Here is a 12,673-nt window from a genome sequence, read left to right on the forward strand (position 1 = left end):
AACATAAATAAAATGTAGAGAAATTTAAAAATCCTTACAAATTAAAATAGAAAAAAGATAAGCACACCGAAAAAAATTATTGTTTAAAATATAAGTTGTATAGAAGTTGATAACAGAGAAAAACATATTAAATAGAGATAGCTAAATATTTAAAATATAGATAACTTCATAGAATAATAGATTAAGGCTTGGTTGAAGGGGAGAGAGAAAATATAAATTTGCTATTTCGACGATAGCATTATTTCACGGAGAAAGTATGGCTGACATCTAGTTTTGATGTTATTATTAGTCGCCATGCTAGCTAAATTAAATCAAATATATAAGAAAGAAGTTAGAAAAAATTTGATGAAGTTAGAAAAATAAAATTTTTAAAATAAAAGGTTAGAATTTTTTGAATTAACTATTCCGAAAAATATAATAATGGACTATCCTTTACCTTTAATAAGCTAATTTGGATGACATATGATCGAAAAAGATGAGGAGGTCAAAAAGAGTTATGTGAGGGGCCACAGGATGATATAGGTACTAAACAATAAATAGTAGCACTAACAGGGGGTTATATGTAATTAACTGTAAACTATTATCAAAAGGGCAAAAAGCTCACTACGCGACGTAACCCTCTCCTCATTTCGTCGTCTTCCATCTTTTCTTCTCATGGCTGCTACCTATCATGCGCCTCTCTGCTTATCGTGCGCCTATCCCATGGCGGACGACCCCTCAGCTTCTCAATCCCCCAATCCGACCAAAACCCATCTCCCAAATCACTTCCTCTCCTGCTCACGTGCTTTCAGTGCTCGGTCCTCTCATTCTCAGCGCTTCATCCCGATCGAGAGGAAGAGGAGGCGAAGTGTCACGTGCGTGTTCTCAAATTCACGTAAGCAGAACCCTAATTTTTACCCCTCTATTGGTTTTTTTATGCGATCGTTCACTTTGATTATAATGTTCAGGGATTTATTGATTAAGTAAATTCTCAAAGTTTGATGCATAATAAGATAAAAGCGTTCTTTTCGAACAAAAGATGGGGGGTTGAAATTTTGTCCTGATTGTTTCAAACAAAGATACAGCTACCATGTAGTGTTTATGAAAGAGTATATGGTTGAAGAATAAAAAAGGCTAGATTGTTGCAGCACTAATTCAGGTTGGCAATATTTCTTGGTGGTGGTATCCGAAGGAACAAATTTTCACTGTAGACCCAAACGGAATTTTAATTATCAAAATCGACCGATTTTTTTTTAATTACCAAAATCGACCGTTTTATGCCATTCCTAATTAGTCGGGTTGCCAACCCCGACTGTTTAGGAGTTGTTAAACCCCGATTAGAAGCCTTAAAACCCGGTTTAACAACTCCTAAACAGTCGGGGTTGGCAACCCCGACTAATTAGGAAACTGGATTACGCCTACGTGGCATAAAACGGGTCGATTTTGGTAATTAAAAAAAAAAATTGGTCGATTTTGATAATAAAAAATTGTTTTGGGTCTACAGTGAAAATTTGTTCTATCCGAAGTTAAATGAGAAGCCTATGCTTTATGTAATAACGATCATGGCAAAAGTTGCAGATTATTACTGCGTGCAATTTTATATGAGCCGATAAATTGGCACAATTTGGTCTGTGCTATGTGCTGACTTATTAGATTGTCTATATTGCTTTTGATTTTGAGAGAGAAATTGATAAGGTTCTGAGAAATGGAGTATAGGCGATTAGAGCTTAAAGGTATTTCTTAAAATGGAGGTATAGGTCATGCAAACTCCAGTTTGGATAGTTCTATTCTACCTCGAGTTCTCTGTACTCCAATTTATGATGTATTTGGCTTCGAGAAAAATGGAGGCGTGAGATAAGTTTGACATGACTTGGTTTTTAGTACCTTCACTTTTTTGCGGGCAAAATTATGAAACCTGAAGTTAACTATAGAATAATTTTCAAACACATCATAATTGGGGTTTTAGATTTATGCTGCTCTACCTCCAATGTGCCTGAATGGCACCCAAAACTATCCATTTCATTTGTCTTTATGAATCTCTCGTCGTGTCTTGTGCATTTTGAGCACAGGGGGAAGGGGGTGGGTTTTCCCTCTTTCAACATTAGCTGAACGATGCGACAGGCGTCACTTCCTCCTTCCTGCCTATATGATATTTTATGGAGCCTCTCCAGGATTTTCCCCCATTCGACAGAGTTGATCAAAAAAAGTTTAGGGTCTCCTTTGTCATCTTTTCAATCACAACCTCTTTTAAGATCTGCCACCCGCTTGATGAAATAGAGCCTAAAACGCCAGACTTCTACTTATTCTCCTCAAAAGGCAGGTAATCATATTTTTGTGTCGGGCCACTCATTTTTTGCCTGCATCTAAGGCTCGGGGTTACAGGAACCTACTTGGAATATGTTTATATGATTTAAGGGGAAGTTAATAGATATCAAGACTTTGAGGTGTGATTATTCTTGAATAAAGATTAGTCGACGGACTTCTTGTTGCTGTCGTTGGTGATTGTCTGACATTGAAAAGTAGATCACCCATCCTTTGATGTAGTTAGACTGTTTGTCTCTGTTAATCTGTCCAGTGGAGGTGAACGATTTGAGCTAACCACGTATCATCAAATATCTAGGACTAAGAGAAGGAACATCATATAACTCTTGACTGAGTGCGATGTATGAATTGCCCTCTTACAGTAAAGACATATTGAAAAGATGGGGTTCTATTTCAAATTAAAAGCTAATTAGAGACTAGAGAGTTGAAGAGGAGGTAAAATAATGAAGATGACAAAAGTAAGGAAGAAGGGAAGATGAAAAGAAGAGGGCAAGGAGGAAGAGGGATCAAGACAATCACATATTAATAGAAAATGGTAGGAACAAGAATTAAGGTGACTAGGTACTAGATGGTAATATTGGGAAATAGGATATAAGAGGTTGAGCACCTTTTCTATATATTTTCCACAATTTCACATCCTAACCAGCATCTGAATCGTTGGTTTTATGATGCCCTCTTGAATAATTCTCTTCCATAGGACAAGTCTAATATTGGTCTTTAGAGAGTTGTGCATGAAGAGAATGAATTCTGAGCTATTTATCTAGTAGGAGCGATCGGCATGGAGCATTATCCTTAGGCACACAGTTTGATGTGCTTGCCTAGAGTAGTGGTCATGCAGGCTATTGCTTTATGTTTATTCCTTCAGGTTAAATAAGCAATGGCCAATGGCTTTCTTGTCACCTTGCAAGTTGGAGTTGATGAATTCTTTTCTGTGTGTTAGAGACCCGTCTCAAAATTTTAATGTCTAAAGATATGAAACTAAACCCAATGTCGATGTCTTTGTTACTTTGAAGGTATTGATAGTCAGAATATTTGAGTTTTTGGCCTAGCTCAAGACTCTCTTGGCATGAGGAACACTAGAATCAGTGGAGCTGCAAGGTGTCTCAACAAAATCTGAATTGCTAGCCTATCAATGCTCTCATGTTAATGGGAATATGCCGTCAAACATATGGTTCTAGACGTAGCTCTAAACATCAGATTTTTATCTGTTTGTGAGAGAGGGATGTGAAACTACGCATGAAACGTTAATCTCTTAAACTATAGAGATGAAACTATATACAAAGGCCCTTTTCTCTTTCCTTTATATTTAACGTCTAATTATGTAGATATGAAACTATATCTGATATTTGATGTCTCTTTAATCTGAAGTTATGAATTAGCTTAACTGAAGACTTGGACGTAACTCAAATTTGTAAGGCTCCAATTTGCTCCCCTTAACTATCCCTTTCCTCATATTGTGATTTTTAACTGTTTTTTGGGCATCTATTTTATCTACCATAATCTCGGTTGTAAGATCATCTCAAACATTGAGCACTTGATTAATGAATTCCTTTGTGACAGTACATTAGTTTGGTCTTTCCATTTTGGTCCAATGTATCAAAAGAGAGGAGATGTTATACCTTTAGAGGCCGAATTGTCTAGCACCTCTTATACATCTGTAGATAATTTTCAATAGAGAAAAAGGGAAGAGATTGGCGTAAAGATTTTTAAGGAGGACATATGTTGCTGATTTAAAGATGTTTGTTTAGGGCTAATGTTTTGTAAACCAGGTTAATCATCTAACTATCTAGGTGAGTACAGAAGATAATCTGAAATCATAGCATTGTCGAGCTTTATAAATAATAAGTCATGACCACATTTGACTTTCAATCATATATTGGGCAAGAATTATGCCAATATTTTTGTTTTCTGGATACCGTACTTATCTGCTATAAATTATTGCAATGGTGCACAATTCATAAAGACGTAAGACCTAATTGAAGATCACGTTCGCTGTTGGGTCTCATTATCTTGATTACGTGTAACTATCCATGTACACGTTATGTTCTTGTTAGAGCACTGTGGATAAGATTCATCAATTCATCTTCATATAATTTGGATATGCGCCCTGCATGGTTTCATTTTCCTGTTTTTCTACGCTGTGCTATGGCTCATTTATCATATTTTTTTAGCGCCTATAATTTGGTGTGCACCAAGTCCTGGTTAAGTTCAAGGAAACATTCATGTGACGTTGTAGTATAAATAGGGTATTTCGTGTTGTTCTGAGCTTCTTTTTTTCGTACCATCATGAATAATTACAACATCGACATTTTATATCCAACGTGAACAACTCACCAATAATAATTGAAAAGTAGACGGCTTATTATATTACCGCTGTTGAATGAGAATATGATGTCAAAACCTAATAGTGTTGAAGGGTATGAAAATATACCACTCAAAGCCTCATCAAAAGTTAGGAGTTTTTGGTGTAGTGCAAGCTTATTTAAGATGGTGTAACAACAATTCAACTTTAAATTTCAACAAACACAGATTTAAAGCAGATTTTAGAAAAGAATGTATTATTTGTATAAAATAGTCCATGTTTTGGTCTCTGAAAAGGACAATCAAACCTTCGAGACTTGTGAGTGTAGAATTACAACTTTAAACCTCATTACAACTTCAATGTTTTGATGCAGCAGAAGACACGAATGGTAGATTTCATAAAACTACCATGGACTACTAGTGATTTTGCACGAAAAAATTCACAAACTAGGTTTTTAGAGAAAATTTTTACAATCTTTCAAATCTGCAGAAAATTACCAGACTATAAAAAACTTATCCTAACGCAATTAGCATTTAACGACATGCTCAAAATGTCTAAAATATCTCTAATAGACTAATAGTTAAGAACAGAGAGATGATAGTATAGTAGTTTATAAATTAAATAAGGCCAAAAGTGTCTGAAATATGTCATGTGTTTATCATGTGTCAACTTGGAGTGATGTCCGTCAGTCATTTTAGTTTAGTGGAATTTTTTGGTACTTCTCTCTAGTAAAATTAGATTATAGACATTTTAGTTTAGAGAAAAAAAGTTGTTGTACTTTCTCAAGTAAAAATAGGTTATGGTATTTTTGTACAGATCTCTAATAGTTCATGATAATTTGGTGAATTTTAGGGCATGGTTTGTATGCATGAAAGTAGCTATTAAAATTGAAGGAAATAGAGTCTAATTCTGCTATTTCTGAGCAAAACATTTATTTGTTTCTCTGAAAAACCTGTTCTGGTACTCTTTTAGATGTAGATGCAACGTCTATGTAACATCCCCATTTCTTAAAATTTTATCTGCCCCTTGAGGCTAATAAATAGCTTTGAAGTTGAAATGTGTATGAATTCATGAACAATCAGTTTTCTTATTAACCTCTCCTTTTATACTTATAATTTAAAGTCCTAAAGCTCCCTTTGTAATTGCTATACAAAAAAAAAAAAGAATGAAGAAGTATTATTTTGACTATTGCCATAATAAAAAAAAATACTTCTGCTTAATTTGGAAGTTACTTCTTTCATATATTTCTTCCAATACCGTCCGCCAACAGGCTCTTGACGATGAAAAATAACACTTCTTTATATATCATTACACGATTCTAGAATATATTCTGATCAACTAGTGGGAAAATTACTTCATTCAGCTGAAGTGATCACTGCATGCTCTTGGAACCAACTGGTTCTCTGCAGCGACATGCCAGTTGTCGTAGAGTTCTGGGCTTCTTGGTGCGGGCCCTGCAGGATGGTTGCTCGTGTGATGGATGAAATAGCCCGAGAATATTCCGGAAGGATCAGATGCTTCAAGCTCAACACCGATGACTACTCGCATGTCGCAGACTCTCATGGCATTGAGCGAGTCCCCACAGTTCTGCTGTTCAAGAACGGAGAACAGGTAAAGAGCATTACTGGAACTTTGCCCAAGTCTGTTTATGCCAATGCCATTGAAGAACTGTTATCTGATTAAGGGAATGGATCTTTGAGTTTTATTTGGGCCCTTTTCATGAAATTTTTCGTGGACTGGGAAACCTTTTGAAGATATCGAATCCAATTCAACGATATTTATTATGTTGTTTGGATTCTTATATGGAATTATACTCTAAATTTCGTTATCGTTGGCAATTACCCATTGATATTGATGTGCCGATTCTTCAAACGATTGATGAAACCAAATTGTTGTAGTCGAACTTTGCATCGTTGATCTTAACTATTCTGGGAGTATTTTATCTCGCCGTTATATGTTTCTCTGGCATGAGAACAGATTATTCTGTATTTTTTCTGATCAATTACAATATTTTTATTTTTCGTCCGAGGGTTAACATTATTGTCTTCTTAATTGATTCCAAACAATTAAGAAGATGCTCATTTCTCATCCTAATCTCTAAATGTAGGTTCATTGTAAACCCTCATATTTATTCTACAACGTTTCTTAAATGCTCAAAGTTCAGGGGCATAATGTGGGACAATTTAGAAATAGAATGTCTCTCTGGGATCAAAATTGAAACGGCAACCAAATTTTAAAGATAGGCACGTGTACAATTTACATCATAAACAATATTCTTTATCAAGAAATTAACGGATATCATATTATCACATGCGTAATGATGTGTCAAGTGTCGCTTTGACCTCTCTCTCTCTCTCTTTCCTTTTTATTTGCTTGAAGTTGAAGTGACGCCCTGTCGTTGTCATAAATCAAGCAAACACGTTATTCTCATGTGTACTTGGTTGTAGCCGGAGCAATTCACTGTTTGTGAATAATGCTTCCAGGCTCACGTCGGGTGTCTTATGGGCCCATTAAATAACCGGCCCATTCTATCACGGGTCCCTTGTGCTCTTCCGGTGAATTAAAGACTGATATTTGAACTCAATTTAATTTAAAATCCTGCTTCTATGATTCTATCAGGCTTAGGGGTGCACTCGGTTCGGATACGGCTCGGATATGATGCTTATCATATCCATATCCTCTTACCCATCTCGGATACGGATACGAATACAAATATACATCGGTAAGAAAAATTCATAACCATATCCGTTAATATCAGATACGGTTACGGATATACATGCGGATATATGAGCGGATATGCATACGGATACAAAACAGATATGAGAAAACTAGATAGTATAGAGAAAAACATAGTTCATGTGATACAAAAGAATTCATTAATATGTTCATTATAATTGAAAAGTTAAGATTAGGCATCTTGATTATCAAAATTAATCACAAATCCATAATCTACGAATCGAAACTATCGTAAGAGTATGACTAATATGTATTCGGATATTTCGTATACGAATACAGGTATTTCACTATAAAACCATATTCGTAATCATATCCTATCCGTTATAGATTTGAGTAACCATATTCGTATCCTAACGGATACAGTTACGGATATATAGGAATACTGTTTAGCAACCCTAATCAGTCTACATCAGCAATGGGAAACGATGAAGGGGTAAGCTTACCGGAAATAACCAGATCCAGTCAGAACATTAAATTGATTGGCTGGGCACTGGGGGCACATTATACACGGTGCCGCGTATTTATTTATTTATGTCTTGTTTGGATTGAGGGGAATGAGAGTGAAGGGAAGTTAGGGAAACCATTCACCTCCATTCACCTTGTTTGGGAATACTTAGAAGGTGAAATTAATTCATCATAGTTCCCCTTGGTTCACCTCCCTAATAGTATAAAATTTGTTACCCCCCAAATTGGGGTGTAACCAAGGGGAAGGAAACTCCCTTCTCTTCCCTTCCCTTCCCTTCTCTTAGTTTCCAACTTCCCTTCACCCCTACAAATCCAAACAGGTCCTTAGGATCAGCTGTAAAGCCTCGATCACCATCTACGACTCTACAGCGACGTGTCTTTGAGATATAGTCCTGTGTTGTGTGGGCCCCACAATTTACTTTATTGGACTGACCAGCAGAGATGCTGTTCCGCAGAAGACAGCTGATCAGGGACCCGCTGCACATGCACAGCTGGGAGCCCTGAGCACAGAGAAAGGTGAGCATGTGAGTACCCCAGCCGTTCTGTCTGCAATTGACAAATTTACACAAAAGGCCTTCTCGAACTTCAGATATGCTTCTTTGGTCCCATGTAATGGAATTTTCTTGCGCTCAATATAACTTTTTGCACAAATGAGCCTGTGTCATTAATCCTCCAAAATCTAAACTCATAGAATAACAACACTTTCATTCAATATGGTAGATCATTAGCTCTTGCTTTTTTCATTTATATTTTTAATGAATATTTTTCAGGAGAGACAAAAGAAATACAATGTTGCCAGCTTATTGATAACGATCAGCGATCATAACCTTCATTTTCAAGTGTAAATAGCCCGGAATAGTACAACGATAAAATAAAAAAAAAATTATGAGAAGAAGATACGAAACTATTCATTTTGGAATTGTTCTCTTATTTCTTGCTTATTATTGGGATTACTTTTCCTTTTGTCTGGATAAACATGATAGGCATCTCTTCTACTTTTTCCCTTGATCAACCGGGGTAGGATTTATCAGAACTGGACCTGCAAAAGGTTTTTCAGGTGGTCTGAATTTGCAAATTACAGATTATCACGTGAATTCTCATGTAAAGTTCTCCCCTTTCTTTAATTCTCCCTCCCTCGCCTCCCTCAGTGTCCCTCTCAAACGCACGGTTCCCAATGTCTCTCTCCTCCCTCCTCCTCCTCCTCCTCCTCCTCATTGCTCCTCACGCTCAAAACCCATCATTGCTAGCAAGAGCGCAAGTAGAAGAAACCAACCTCACTCTTGAATGGCCCCCATACGCCCACTCCATGTACCCAGCTTACCCATTTGGAGCCGAGGAAGACGACGTTGAAGACCCTGAAGCGTTTGGGTCTGATTCTCCCCCCATTAAGGGCGCAAGGAGGTCCCTGTCTTGGTATCGGAGGCGCTCTTACATCTCCTACGGAGCTCTCTCCGCCAACAGAATCCCGTGCCCGCCGAGGTCTGGGAGATCTTACTACACCCACAACTGCTATAGAGCCTCTGGGCCTGCTCATCCTTACTCTAGAGGCTGCAGCAGGATTACTCAATGCCGGAGGTGATCCGATCCCACCATCCCATTTTTATTTGATTGATCTATAAACTACATATGCATGTTAGGTGTTTTGGTTGTTGGGCATTTAATTTGGATGAAGTGTGTTTGTTGCTGTGTGGTATCGTGCCAATTTCTTGCGATTAGATGCTGTTGGGTTAGTGTTAAAAGGGTTGTTCTTCTGATGGCGCTTATTAGAATATCGTCATGCTGGTGTTTATGCATGTTGGTAGGCTTAATTTATGGCATTGATCTCTATGCTTTGTATGTCTTTAGTAGATATTTGATGTGCTCGGAGGCGTTTGTGGAGGTTCTCGATCGGTATCTTTGATGTTATGTGCACATTTTTATGGGTGTTGATTCTTGCATTGCATGTTGTTGTTGTCGCGTTGTGATGGATCATACATGGGTGATTTGTGAAGTTTTGCATCCTTGGATCTCTTCACCAAGTGTTTTAACTTAAATTAAAACTATGAAGATACATTTACCATTTGGTGGTCGAGTTCCTTCTAGTGAAACTCAGCAACTTATGTTAGAACAGAATAAGACCATTGCAGATACATTAAGGACTGTTGCCCTCTGATTTGAGCACTAAGGAGCAAAGGCGGAAACTATTGGACTCCTAACCACGTGCTTTCCTCCGATCTCAATCCAGCTTAGGAACCCATAATTACCTATGTAATCTCCCTCTATTGTCTTTCCTTCGTCTACAACGTCTAAGTTAATTTCCACCTTCATCCAAAATTCCTGTTTGCTATCCTTTTCTTCAAAGTTGATCACCTGAGGTTCAGCTCTCACTTTCATCCCTTTTGGCGCACTGATCACTGCTTGATAACTGGTCGGATAACCCCCAACGTTTGTCAAAACCCTCTTGAAAACTTGGCTGGAACGGTTAGTTTCGAGGATAACGGCGAAAGAAGGGTAATTGAGATCAAGATTGGCCTTAGCGCAAACATACCCAGGTCTCCTAGTAATAACTGCCATTTGTGAACTCGTGTAATTAAGCCCACAGAGAAAATCCATGTAGTCATCCAACCCGATATCATAAACTAAACCCGGATCCATCGCCTTAGAAGGGTTTACATGCCCTGCACCAAAATCAAGAGGTGTTGCTGCTGTCCCTGTGGTCTCGTCTATAATTTGACCGCCGGTATTGTCAGTTATATCTGCGGTTGTCATCATCGCAGACCTAATGGCCGCCATGCTCCAATTCGGGTGCACTGATTTCAGCATCGCTGCGATACCAATCACATGAGGTGAAGCCATTGATGTGCCTGATTCAAGAGCATAGTCTGTTATTAGATAGTTATCACCTACTGGTGCAAATCCTCTATTTGGAACCCAAGCGGCCAAGATATTGACTCCAGGAGCTAGTATATCGGGCTTTAATATCCCTGGGGTGATTCTGCTTGGTCCTCTGGATGAGAAGTAGGCAACTTGAGGAGCTGGCTTTGTGCCCAGTTCAGTCAATATGAATGTTATATCCACCGTTGACGTTGATCTTCCCCTTACATATTTCTTTATAATGTCTCCGTTTTGTATCGACACCGCTACATATGGCCTGTAGAAATCTTTGCGGTTTAAGAATTGTCCCATATCAGAAGCAAATATTGCTGCTTTGGCTCCTACTCTGTCGATCTCCATCATTTGAGTGTAGATGTTATCATTAACGGTTTCTGAGCAGAACACAACCTTTTCTGCCACTTCGGTTTGGTTTAGAGAAAGATAGCTGCAGGACTCTTTGCTGACATTTCCTTGGCCAAAATAAAGTGATACGTTAGATAAAAATATGTTCTCTGGGAACATTGATCGCCCTTGGATTTTTTTCTTGGTGTCACCTAGGGTTACTGTGGCAATGTAGTCTCGATCTATTGTCCCTGCACTGATCGATGTGAACCAAGGAGCACCATTGATCACAGTGTAAGCATGAGGACCACCGTTACCAGCAGACACAGACACAAATATCCCCTTCTCCATCGCTGCAAAAGCTCCAATAGCAATAACGTCTTCATAGTAAGGAGTCTTGAAGAACCCGAGTGAGAGTGAAATTAGGTCAACACCATCTTCTATAGCTTGATCCATGGCAGCCAGCACGTCGCTTGATGCAGCTTCATAATTGTCGTTATAGAAGACAGCCTTGTACATTGCAACACGAGCCATAGGTGCAATCCCCATCATGGTTCCTTCAGCATAGCCGAAATAGCTCGCTCCATGAACGGGCCTACCTGCTGCAGTCGATGATGTATGTGTACCGTGACCTAAGAAATCCCTAGGGGATTCATAATCTTGGCCCCGTGAAATGTTGAGGCCTTGATTCTTGAGGCCTTTGCTGAAAAACCGAGCTCCTATGAGCTTTCGGTTGCAGAGGGAAGAACTAAAGTCAGTTCCATTTTCGCATTTCCCCTTCCATTTTGTGGGTATCGGTGGCATTTCCTTATCATTGAAGCTCTCACTCTCGGGCCAAATTCCAGTGTCTATAATCCCTATAATCATACCATCACCAAAATTTGAACTAGGCCATAGGCCTGATCCACGGTTGAGACCAAGAAATTTTGGCGTGTGGGTTGTGTGAAGTTTGGCATAGGAATCTGGTATCGCTGCAAGATGGCCTGGAATTTGTTTGAGACGTTGGAGTTGGGTGGAGGATAATACGGCGCTAAAGCCATTGAAGGCATGGTTGTATGTATAGAGGTGGGTAGGAGGAAGGGTGTCGAGGGATTCTGATTCAGCTGATAGTGATGTGAGCATTGAAGTATACCACTCTTCGTGAGTCGAGAAGGGAGAAGGCTTCGAAGAGACATCCATCTGGATGATGTATGGTTTGTGATCATTCTGTGGTGTTGATGATGAGATTGAGACTGGAAGAAAGAAGAGGGAGATTATGAGGAGCTTCATTAAATGGAAGGTTTGGTCCATACTTAATGGTTGAGTTTGAATTGGAAAAGGGAGAATATATAACTGCGAGATTGCAAGGCCTGCAGCAAGAGCTGAGCATATAAATAACCGTCCAGTGACAGAACAGGCCATAATGCTTTGAGTCCATGGAATTGTATAAGAACTTATTTTGTTCCATTTCTTGTATGAAAGCAAGAGGTGAAGCTGTGACAATATTGAGAAGCAACTAAACTACCAAGCAGACGGTCACATTGTAAGCTTTGGATTCATTGTTATCATCGGTATCTATGTTTCTCCTTGATTCCATCTGGGGTTAAACAATCAAGAGTTTTTGATACGGGTCGGCTGACTATTCCAAGTGCCGAACACATTAAGAATGAAAAATCTTGTTGGACCTTTTGTGAA

At 38.6% G+C, this 12,673-nt stretch overlaps 3 protein-coding genes across 3 annotated transcripts; 2 read left to right on the top strand and 1 right to left on the bottom strand.

The window, feature by feature from the left end:
* On the top strand, positions 606-6,624 carry LOC109830363 (thioredoxin M3, chloroplastic-like). Its single transcript, XM_020397613.1, has 2 exons — positions 606-874; positions 5,967-6,624. The coding sequence occupies exons 1-2, from the start codon at positions 655-657 to the stop codon at positions 6,284-6,286; spliced, it is 540 nt and encodes a 179-aa protein (XP_020253202.1). The 5' UTR covers positions 606-654; the 3' UTR covers positions 6,287-6,624.
* On the top strand, positions 8,920-9,616 carry LOC109830365 (protein RALF-like 34). The gene has a single exon (XM_020397615.1). The coding sequence runs from the start codon at positions 8,979-8,981 to the stop codon at positions 9,381-9,383; it is 405 nt and encodes a 134-aa protein (XP_020253204.1). The 5' UTR covers positions 8,920-8,978; the 3' UTR covers positions 9,384-9,616.
* LOC109830364 (subtilisin-like protease SBT1.7) lies at positions 9,761-12,673 on the bottom strand. The gene has a single exon (XM_020397614.1). It carries the CDS (start codon positions 12,398-12,400, stop codon positions 9,965-9,967), a length of 2,436 nt encoding a protein of 811 aa, XP_020253203.1. The 5' UTR covers positions 12,401-12,673; the 3' UTR covers positions 9,761-9,964.

Source organism: Asparagus officinalis, chromosome 2 (assembly GCF_001876935.1).
Source record: "Asparagus officinalis chromosome 2, Aspof.V1, whole genome shotgun sequence".
In the NCBI taxonomy this organism is placed as follows: domain Eukaryota; kingdom Viridiplantae; phylum Streptophyta; class Magnoliopsida; order Asparagales; family Asparagaceae; genus Asparagus; species Asparagus officinalis.

Coding starts and splice junctions, on each gene's coding strand:
- LOC109830363 (XM_020397613.1), top strand. CDS start 655: ATGGCTGCTACCTATCATGCGCCTCTCTGCTTATCGTGCGCCTATCCC. Junction 875..5,966: donor GTGCGTGTTCTCAAATTCAC/GTAAGCAGAACC, acceptor TACTTCATTCAG/CTGAAGTGATCACTGCATGC.
- LOC109830365 (XM_020397615.1), top strand. CDS start 8,979: ATGTCTCTCTCCTCCCTCCTCCTCCTCCTCCTCCTCCTCATTGCTCCT.
- LOC109830364 (XM_020397614.1), bottom strand. CDS start 12,400: ATGGCCTGTTCTGTCACTGGACGGTTATTTATATGCTCAGCTCTTGCT.